At 35.4% G+C, this 11,056-nt stretch overlaps 1 protein-coding gene across 1 annotated transcript in view; it reads right to left on the bottom strand.

Moving 5' to 3' along the window:
• The window catches only part of LOC117172505 (dedicator of cytokinesis protein 7), a 204,912-nt gene that overhangs the window by 32,438 nt on the left and 161,418 nt on the right, over positions 1-11,056 (bottom strand). The window contains exons 9-10 of the mRNA XM_033360513.1: positions 5,972-6,287; positions 2,707-4,982 (exon numbers count right to left, since the gene is read on the bottom strand). Of these exons, the coding sequence (XP_033216404.1) occupies positions 2,707-4,982; positions 5,972-6,287 (2,592 nt within the window). The remainder of the gene's footprint in view (positions 1-2,706; positions 4,983-5,971; positions 6,288-11,056) is intronic.

Genomic DNA, 11,056 nt, shown 5'->3' on the forward strand with positions numbered 1-11,056 from the left:
CCCCGCTTAAAATATTCAGGTAGATAATCTTATTCAAACTTTGCCAGATTGTAATGCTAGTGGGCCTCTTTAAATTCTGTAAAGGGAGCACACCTAGTACATCGGGTTGTCAAAATCCAGGGGCCCGAATTTCTGATGATTCACCCCGACCGCTAATATTCTATTGTACATAACTCCTGATAAACGTATGAAATTTCACTTTTTATGAGGATTTTGGAAAGATATTTTAACGAGGTTTACAATAAAAAAATTATTACACACGCCAACCAGCTAAAGCGCTGCTGGGCGTGCTGTAGTGGCTTATTTGTTCTAATACTTGATCAAAATGATTTTTCTGTTTACGTGTAACGTACCACCTCATACAACTCAATACTTTCCATCCCATATTCGCTTTGGGATGCTTTTTAAGAGAAAAAATGAATCTTTTTTTCTAGCCTAATTTAAAAAAAAAATAAGAAATGCCGATTTTGGAGACAATCTCAAAAACGTTTTTTAAAATGAAAAATCAATTTGAAATCATTTTTTCATTGTCTAATGATTATTGTAAACCTCGTTAAAATTCCTTTCCAAAACCCTCATAATAAAAGTGAAATTTGATAAGTTTATCAGGAGTTATGTAAAATTAAATGTTAGCGGCTGGGGTGAATCCTCGAAAATTCAAGTCCCTGTATCTTGACATCCCGTTGTACTAGGTGCCCCCCCTTTACAGAAGTTAAAGAGGTCCACTAGCACTACAATCTGACAAAGTTTGAATACGATTGGCTACCTGAACATTTTAAGCTGGGACGCTTAACAAATTTACCCCATATATAAAACGTTTTTAATACTAAACGAAACATATTCTGTAAACATTAAATTAGTTTAAGGCTTTTGAGGTATTGAATTTCGCAGGTATTTGTTAATTTGATTTTTGCCAGTACACGGCTGAAGTTAAATCGATTCTCATGAAAGAAAAAATTTTTCTTGATAATAAGGAGACTGAAGGTAAGCTGTATAACTTACTTAGGAATTTTTTGTTTAATTCTAATTGCAGGTAAGGTTTATATTTGAATGAATTGTATTTTATTCTACTTTAGTTTATTGTACGTTTTATCCCTCACTCTATGTGCATATTTAAACATTCATAACATAATATGACTTCAGCTATAAAGCCATATTATATTTAAACGAATTTCGCTTGCAACATTTTCAATTTCTGTGTGATCCCGTTTCTGCCTTTAGATTTTATTTTGAAATTTGTTCCATCATTAAGATCAGAATACTTTATTCTGATTTTAATTTATCAGCCTACGTTCAAGCTTCCTATTTTATTATAACTTTTCTATATAAAGAAAAAATCTTACATTATGCCTTCAACAAAGAAAACAAACGAAACGATAAAGAAGTAACATTATAAAAGGAAGTCATAAAGAAATAAAATTCAATAATATAAATTAAAATTCAGTATCAGCGGGCCATCTCCATTACATTTTTTTAAAACTAGTTAAACTATTCTTTTAATCATGTATAATGGAAAGAGCAGTTTTTTTGGTAAACTTGTCAGAATATATTTTGTGAAAGGGGTAATTTGTAGAGAATGCGCAAAGTGAGAGTCTTCGGGACTTCAAGCGGTTCATGTGTGCCGGTGCGTCAACAATTTTGGCGTTTAGTTTTTTTCGATAACGAAAAGCGCTGTTTGATTTTCACATATTATAGTGCCAAAAACATCAGGTTTCCTTCTAGAATGCGAAAAAATAATAAAGTGCCCATAATTGTACTGAATCGACCGCAACATTTGTGCAAAGTGGATTATCATAATCATAAAGTGTAAGGTACCGTTGAACTTAGGATATTAACTTCCCCACTAAAATGAGAGCCAAAGTGTCCCCGATGTACCACTTTCGTAGGGACATTTATTTTTACGTATGTTACAATACCAGCCACAATTGTCCACTAAAAATTAGTACTAAAAAGATGCCTCTCCTTTTTCATCGATATCTCAGTGATAAATGAAGTTCGAAAATGAAAAAAGCCATTGATTGATAATTAAATAGACGAATGGTGGCAAATACATAATTATGTCACTGCAATTGCCACATAGAATTGAAGATCAAATTTAGAAAGGATGAGAGAAAAAGTATTTAAGCTCGTATCAATCAGAAAAAATTATGTTTTGAAGTTTTGATCAAGCTCTACCTTTGAAAACAAAATTTACGCGTATTTCCATGGCCGTATTTGTAAAAAGCTCACCAAAATACATCAATATACCATGAATATACTTTCAGCGAACTTTAAAGAAACTATTCTATGTTCATTCTTGCTCAGGTCAGAAAATTTTCAATTTACCCTCGTAACAAGAGAAATCACGAATTTCGTGTTGAGCCAAAGGGTAAATGTCTGTTCTTCTGTGCGAGGGCGCATTTCGATATTTAAAACTTTAAGAACTATACATGAGTAGAAAATATAAATAAATATCAGGTATTTGGCAGAAATCTAAAAATTTTATATCATTCCGGGCTTTCATCTTTGCATTTTGAGGTAAAAAGAGGTATTTAAGCAAAAATCCGAGTTAGAAACCTGAATTTACGGCAAGCTGTAAATTTCTATTTACGTATTTACTTATAGGCTTTACTTAAAGCAGAGTATAAAAAAGAACACATTCGATGAAAATATTAATTTTGTTTCCAATACAGGCAAAAGGAGTCTACTTATAAAATATTTAATTACCTGTACGGCATCAGATCTTTTCTCCATCTTAGCTTGTCACTCGTAACTCTTTCCTTCCTTCTCATCATCATTTCACTTCTAGCGCTTCCTTGTCCTAGAATTACGTCCTCAAGTCTAGAACGAATATCGCTAGTAGCTGCGGCTTGCGCTGGAAGTCGTTTTAGCGCCTTCTTCCCTTTATACTCGAAAGCTGCGTTTGAAATACTCAAAACTTGAAGGAGATTTAGAACACGCCTCACGTTTAATTCGGAGCACCATTGGGCTAAAGCAGATTTCTCGAGAGATTTAAGAAGCCAGAGTGTGCACATTAAAACGTGCCTGGTGGCTTCTGAACTAAGAGAAACTCTACACTGGGTGCCAGCCACTTCAGCAGAAGCTCCACCCGCAATGGCTAACGCCACACACTGAGTAATTGAACCTTGGTCATCAGTATAAAAGCTTTTGTCTTTTGAATTCCAGTGGTACAGTTGTGGCAGTGCATCCATTACAATATTTAAAAGTGGCAAATACAGTGCAGCAACTCTTGCCTTTGATGTGGGGTCCGAATATCTTGGATCAACGTCGTGTAATCCCATCAAATATCGAATCGTACCGATCGCCTTGCTTTGCAGCATCGGATTTGGAATTTCTAGAGTGTTTGATAGATCGGAGAGAACCAGTCCGACAAGGAAATGCTGTTGTCTGAATTCTTGGCTTAGTTCAGAAAAACGCACTCGATCTCCAGGGACCATAGTAGATATAAAGCTACCAGAACTACCTGTCGAAGGACTAGGACTCGCAGGGGCCGATCCCGAGGTGTATGCCGTCCCGAAAGGCAGGTTTAATGCTACGTAATGTTCATGAGTGCAAACGGTCCTTACAAGATCTAACTTCAACGCAAAGAGCGCAGCTGAATCCGGAATGTGCATGGACGCATCGGATATAGAGCAACAACTCGCTTTAAGGAGCGATAGAACAAAACCTCTATCCATAAGTGAAAGTAGATTAGCCAGAAAATTTCCCAAGCTTGAAACTAGATTCATTGCCACTTTGTAATCCTTTCCAGAACGGGCAACAATTTCTGATGTAAGAGCAGCCACAAGTGTTGCGACATCATCACAGAACTGTGGTGAAAACCTCATCTTCCTCGGCGACTCTAATGCACCTAAATCAGACAAGTGGATGGCCATAGATCGAATGATTAACTCAAAAAAAAAAAACGAATGCACCATTGCGAGTTCGCGCGCTTGTCCCGTCGATACAACCCAGTGCAAAGCTAGTTCCTCGTACAAAAGCCTACATGACGAATAGATTTTGGCAGAGGGTGAATGCTGGCGCATGGATGCTGTTCTGTCCAACCCACGCGAGTGGGTCTCCATCTCAATATCCTCAATCGGTAAATCTGGATTGCTCTGTGCCCGAATAACACCAGGAATTTGTGGCACTGTCGGAAGAGAGCACTGATAAGCGGTATACGTAGCCAAGAGTACGTGACGCCCGCAAGTATCTATCTGACCATCAGGAAGATTCGTTATATTTCGAACTAGGAGTCCTAGCGCTTCAAAAACTGTTGCGGCAACGTTCAATGGCTGTGAGGGCAACGTTGGTGGACGTATAAGCATAGAAATTAATTGGTCAAACACCTGAGGCATCGACCTTACGAGAGCTGAATTCGAGGTTCGCGCTAATTCGAGTAAAGCTGATTTTAATTCAGATTCCATTCCAGCTTCACCGATACGCGGAGGGACTTGGCCTGTCTCCAAAGAATCGCACAATAATAGGAATCGATCAATATATTTGTCTTGTGGATGAACACTGGAAACAGGTTCTAGAATTAGAGTAAATACCCCACGATGAGCATCGACCCACCTAGTTCCGGGTAGAAGTACGTCTGGCGCGATATAAGAATAATTAGCAGGTGGAGGATCCAACATCGCTGGCACACTAAACTCGCCGGATTGCAAATGTCCGTCTCTTAAAAGCGGTAGCCATGTATAAGCAACAGGTGTCTCGACGTGGGGCTGTTCAGCTTTCTTTTGGCAACTAATGTGATAAAAAGTAAACAGCAAATGATGTTTTGCACTCAGATCAGCAGGCAGTCTAATCTTCACTTCATCGTAAAAGTTCGGATTCTTGTTGTGATATGATACTGAAGTAAAATATTCGTGAGCCATCTCTGGACAAGAAGAGCGACCGAAGATGGCTGTAAGTGCATCCGCTTCTTGTTCTCCTCCCATTAACTGAATTCGAACAGCAATATTACGAGCAGAACCAGTTCTTGAGCTAAAATTTGCTTCCTAAACAAAAATAAGTAATATATTCCTTAGTCTTGCAAATATTCTTCTTATTGATATGAAAAAATGCTCACTTTGTTGTTCTACTTATTTTTTAATTGTACATAAAAAACATTTATTTAACATCCTCCACTACCTCATGATAATTGACAGGATATTTTAAGCAATAAAATTCAATTAGAGTTTTTAGCCTCATTATTTTGAATTTGCGAAAATAATTTTAAAAAATGGACATATACTCCGGAATTTCGTTAAGATCCCTACCTGAAAACAATAAGTGTCTTATTCGACCCTTACATGGTACTATTACCCGTGGACGAGGGAGAAATAGAATCTGAATATAACTGTAATATGTTCACGTGAATATCGTTACACAGATATAATAGACACTTTTTATAGTCCTTGTTGTATAAAAAAAATGGATATTTTACTAATGTTTTTTAGCATGGGCAGCAAGGCACGGTGAGCCACAACCAATGTCAATCTATAAATCTTTGTAATGTCTCGGTTTTTTGCAGAATGTAACTACACGATCATGTGGAAGTTTTTAAATTACAAAATGAAAATCATCTGTGAGTTCTTTTTCCAAAATCATCTTTTCAGAATTTTTTCTAATTTGCAAATTCTTCATAGTGGGCCTCATTATCCGTTAACAGTTGTATACAAAATTCTTATGGAATAATTTTTAAAATAAACACATGCCCTTTTATGGCGATGTAAATGTCCATAACGTAAATTTACTCCTTTATAGAATGATCAGTGATGACTAATGACGCCCAGTATTCAAAATTTGCACATTAGTTCAAAAAATCAAATAGGTTATATATAAAAGAAGGATCTCACATATGATTTTCATTTTATACTCAAAAAACTGTCCAACCATCATTTAGTTGCAGTGTTTAAACAACCGACGAAAGCAGATATTACTGTTTAATTGGTGGAGGCTCACCGTGAAGGAATACTTAAGCAACTGTTCTTTTAGAAAGAAATACCTTTGGATAGACGTAAAGAAGGTTTCGATAAGATAGATCGGGTGACATTACTTCGTTCGGAAATTCAAGAATTTCCTTCACAGGTCGGCTTTTTTCATCCGGATAAGGTGTAAGTCTTCTCAAATCGGGATCTAAGCATCGTGGAAGTTCTTCTGGTTTTGGACTCAAATCCAGCTTCAAAATACCTGGTAGGCATTTTAGTCGCTTCAAATTTGAGCCTGGTCTGCGTAGTTCAACCAAAAGTTTATACAGGTCGTCGTCCCTCAGCCTCTCAGTCTCTTGTTTAAAAAAACTAGATACTGTCAAAGTGATCGGCCTGAAATTCAAACATTGAAATTTAAGAACTTATGCTTTAATTATTTAAATACTTAAAAATTTTTAAATAAAAAATTTCACATTTTTAACATTTGCTACCTGAAAGACAAGACCCAATATATAAGAATGAATAAGTTTCTATGCAACGAGTTCTGCAACAGCTGTGGAGTCTCTCACGCATTATAACTGGTTGATACATTATTTATAACGTCTTACAAGACTCACTTCGAAGGTAGGGGCTTCAATGCATTTTAAGTTCCTTTCATCGAACATCTGATGAACCGGCCAACGTGTGGGCGGATGTCCCTGAGGACCGGCATCTGATAGCAGGAGCATTCGGGCATCCGTGAATTTCTTACTCATTTCAGTATCGTTGTTAATTATTTTACTTATTTTAACTAACTATTCTTGTTTTTAATTTCTTTTTTTGTCTATTTATAAGTTATGTGGTACATGTTTCGTAGCATGTACGCATATCTTAACATTTAAATTTGACTTTCGGTTCCATATTATACAAATTATTGTTCCTCCATATAGATATTTAGTAGGTGCTTTCCGCTGACACCCCCGCAGCGAAATTTTAATATTTTCTTCATGTCATAATTTCGGGCATTTTTTGGACACCGATGCCGATTTTTGGGCTCTTTCATTTTTCTAAAAAAACCGACTTTTGGGTGGAGGTCTTGGCCGCTAGCACCTCCACTACAGAAATTTAAAGAATTAAAAAAATCAACCGCATTAGAATTTTGAGTTTTTTTGGTCTCTCAAAAACTGCAAAAATTATTTTTGAAAAAACAACCCCTCTTTCCGATAACTACCCTCAACATAAAATATGCACTCAAACTAAATGTAAGCAGATCAGAATTTTGAGCCTTATTTGGGCTCTTCTTTAGCACGAATCTTGATTTTCTGGCTTTCTTAATTTTTTCAAAAACCGGACTTTTTTTGGTGGGGGTGATAGCCGCCAGCACATCAACCACATAAAATTTGAAAAAATCAAAAAATTAACAGCACTACAATTTTAAGATTTTTTGGAGCTCTTCAGAAATGCAAAAATCGATTTAAAAAAAGCAACACCCATTTCCGAAAAACTAATCTTAAACTAAAATATGAAACTAAGCTAAAAGTCAACATATACGAATTTCTGGCTTTTTTGGGCTCTTCTTTAACACCATTACCGATTTTTGGGTCTTTTATTTTTCTAAACAAAAACGCGTACCACGTTAGACAATTTTACCTAATTGAACGCTATTGAAATAATGAATATAGGTTATATAACTTTAATCAGTAAAAATATAACAAAAATCTCAAAATTAGTTCAATGGCTCAATCGATATTTGTATGTATTTCATGGCACATGAGAAAAAAAAGACAAATAAAAAACGTTCATGCATAAGTTTTAATCTAAAGTTTGCATATTTCCTAGAACGAAAAATCTGAATTCTGAGAGTTCAAATATTGATTCCATAGAATTAATCTCTTCAAGAAAATGCCAGACTCACAAATTATTCATATGGAAGACTGACAACATATTCGCTATCAGCGGTCCTAAACACCACAGAACAAAAATATCCACAGGGACTGACATATAATTACGTTATTTAGGCCACCATAGTTAATCCGCCATCTTGAATTTTTGAAATATGATGACGGGTATGTAATTAGCGACCCCAAAAACCACCATATAATAATTGTTACCACAATCAGCATTAATTTAACCAAATTGGTCCGCCATATTGGACCAGCCATCTCGAATTTTGAAAATCTACCAAGGTATTCGCAATCAGCAACCACAAAAACCCTATATACACGTACTTTCATAGAATTTTATTTACTAGAAAAATGCGAACATCAAGACTTCCGATTAAGACCCTTTTGAAGCACATCGTGCACTAGCACCTCCACTACGGAAAATTCGAAAAATTAAAAAAATCAACAGCGCCCAAATATTGGGCTTTTTTGGGCTCTCAAAAACTGCAAAAATTAATTTTTAAAAACAACCCCTGTCTCCTAAGAACTACCCTTAAAAGAACTTACGCAACCCAGCCTAAATATAAGCATATCCAAATATTGTTCTATTTTTGAGCTCGCAAAAACACTCACAAATTATTTCCAAAAATAAAATCTAACCTTTGAAAAGTACGATAAAAAACATACCGTAGGTCTGAGGTAGTTTCGAGCTCATTAAAAATAACAAATTATATTGTCCGCAAACAACTTATGACACTAACAGCTACCCCGAACTAAAAATATAGATATTAAATAAACCTAAAAAAAATATTAACCAAACGTTAATGGTCTTCTGGGGTTCACAAAACACAGGCGAAAAATCTCCAAATGAAAAAGAATCATACTATTGACCCTAGAAAATTTCTGAATTATAACCACTACCCCACAGAAATAATAAAAGAATCTTATAAAAACACCCTTGACGAATTTAACCAGGACCTGCAGAGCTGCCTTCAACTAAAAAATTCACAAAAATTGTAATTAAAAATAATTACCACAAAGAATTTCCCAAAAATCTTTTTCATATTCCCATCTCCATCGTTACATTAATCAGCACTTGATAACTACCCGTATTACACCTAAAGAACAAAGTCTCACCCTCCATCTACTAAAACCTCCAGGACAATCTCAAATTAAAAATAACTACGCCAAACAAATTTTTTAAACATTCTAGATAGATCTTTTAAGCTAGTGTTTGAAAGTTGTTTGGGGTAGTTATTTTTAATTTGAGATTGTCTTGGAGGTTTTAGTTGATGGAGAGTGAGACTTGGTATGAAAAAGATTTTCCGAAAGTCTTTGTGGTAATTATTTTTAATTGAAATCTTCATGGATTTTTTAGTTGAAGGCAGTTGTGCAGGGTTTGGTTAAATGCATCAAAGGTATTTTTGATTTATTTGATTTTTTTATTATTCTTTTAGGGTAGTAGATATAGTTCAGAGTTTTTCGAGGATGAATAGTATGATTCTTTTTCATTGGAGATTTTTCTGCAGTGTTTTGTGAACCCCACCAAACCATTGACGTTTGATTTTTTTTTAGTTTTGTTTAACATCTATAATTTTAGTTACAGGTAGCCGCTAGTGTTATAGGTTGTTTCCTTTGGGATTTTTTTCAAAGGTAGGTTTGATTTTTGGAAATAATTTGTCAGTGTTTTTGCGAGCTTAAAAATAGCACAATATTTGGATATGCTTACATTTAGTACGGGTGTATAAGTTATTTCAAGGGTAATTCTTAGGAAATAGACGTTGTTTTTTGAAAATTAATTTTTTCAGTTTTGGAGAGCCCTAAAAACCATAAAATTCTGGCGCTGTTGATTTTTTTTTCAAATTTTCTGTAGTGAAGATGGTAGCTGGCGCCCAGCACCTTTGCCAAAAAGTCCGGTTTTTTTTTTAAAAATAAGAAAGCCCGAAAATCGGAATCAGTGCCAAAGAAGATCCTATAGAAAGCCCAAGATTCTGATGTGCTTTCACTTAATTTGAATGCATATTTTATTTTAAGGGTAGTTTTTTAAAGATAGGGGTTCTTTTTCCAAAATAATTTTTCCAGTTTCAGAGAGCCCAAAAAAGCCAAAAATTCTGACAACGGTGTCCAAAAAAAGCCCAAAATTATAGCATAAAAAATTACATCTTATTATACTTATATATTATTAATATACTTATTCTACTTCCGTTTCCGTTTTCTTTCAAATCTTTTGTATCTCTATTTTGCCATTTGCTCATTATCATTCGCTTCTCTAGCCCCCTCGAACTCAAACAAACTGAACTTCAACTTTCACAAAAATCTGTTATCCCCACAAATATACTTACCCCCCTTGTAAATCTCTCAATCAATCTCTCACAAACAACCCATTCAAAACACTTTCACAATCCACTCACCTCAAATTTATCCACAGATATTAGAAAAACGCAGCATCAAAAACTCATCCTTAGTCATCGACCTAGAGGGGCGACATACCTTACCCGAAGTATGTTGACGCGCTGAACTCGAATCCGAGCTCAGAATTGAGCCATCACCTAAGCGTTCCGAAATATCCTAACCTAAAAATGCAAAAAACAAGATTTTTCATTATCTGTGAGCGCCTATAACTTGACAAAAACATGACTCGTGTGGATTGATTAGGAATATGCGTTTCACTTAGATTTTGGCTTGCTGAAACCGAATCTGGTCTCATAAATGCTCGACCACCTAAGGTGCTCGAGATATCCTAACAATCAATTTTTCGCAAAGTTATAGACGCTCAAAGATGGCAAAAAAACCATGTTTTTTGCAATTTTAGGTTAAGATATCTCGGAACTTAGGCGATGGCTCAATTCTGAGCTCGGATTCGAGTTCAGCGCTTCAAAATACTTCGGGTAGGGTATGTCGCCCCTCTAGGTTATTTCATTTTTAAAATTTGGTAGGCCTGTGTTATAGTGAAAGGAAAAAGTAAACAAAAGCTAATATTCTCAAAATTCGCCTTAATAAAGTGAATCTCCAATATGCAAACAACAACATACACATATACATACATGCATACATGCAGACACTAAGGTGGTTTGAAAACACACAAATTTTACAAACTTCAGGTGCTCCTTGATATTTCGGTACCAAATCGTCAACAAATAACATACGAGGGTAGTTCAATAAGTCCTTAGAATGAAGTATAAAAACAATTTTTTTTGTGTAAATTTTTTATTTTTCAACATAATCTCCTTGGAGCTCTATACACTTGGTCAATCGCTTTTCAAGTTTTTTTAATCCTTCAGAAAAGTGCGTTTTCGGAAG

This window comes from Belonocnema kinseyi, chromosome 5 (assembly GCF_010883055.1).
Source record: "Belonocnema kinseyi isolate 2016_QV_RU_SX_M_011 chromosome 5, B_treatae_v1, whole genome shotgun sequence".
NCBI classification, from domain to species: Eukaryota; Metazoa; Arthropoda; class Insecta; order Hymenoptera; family Cynipidae; genus Belonocnema; species Belonocnema kinseyi.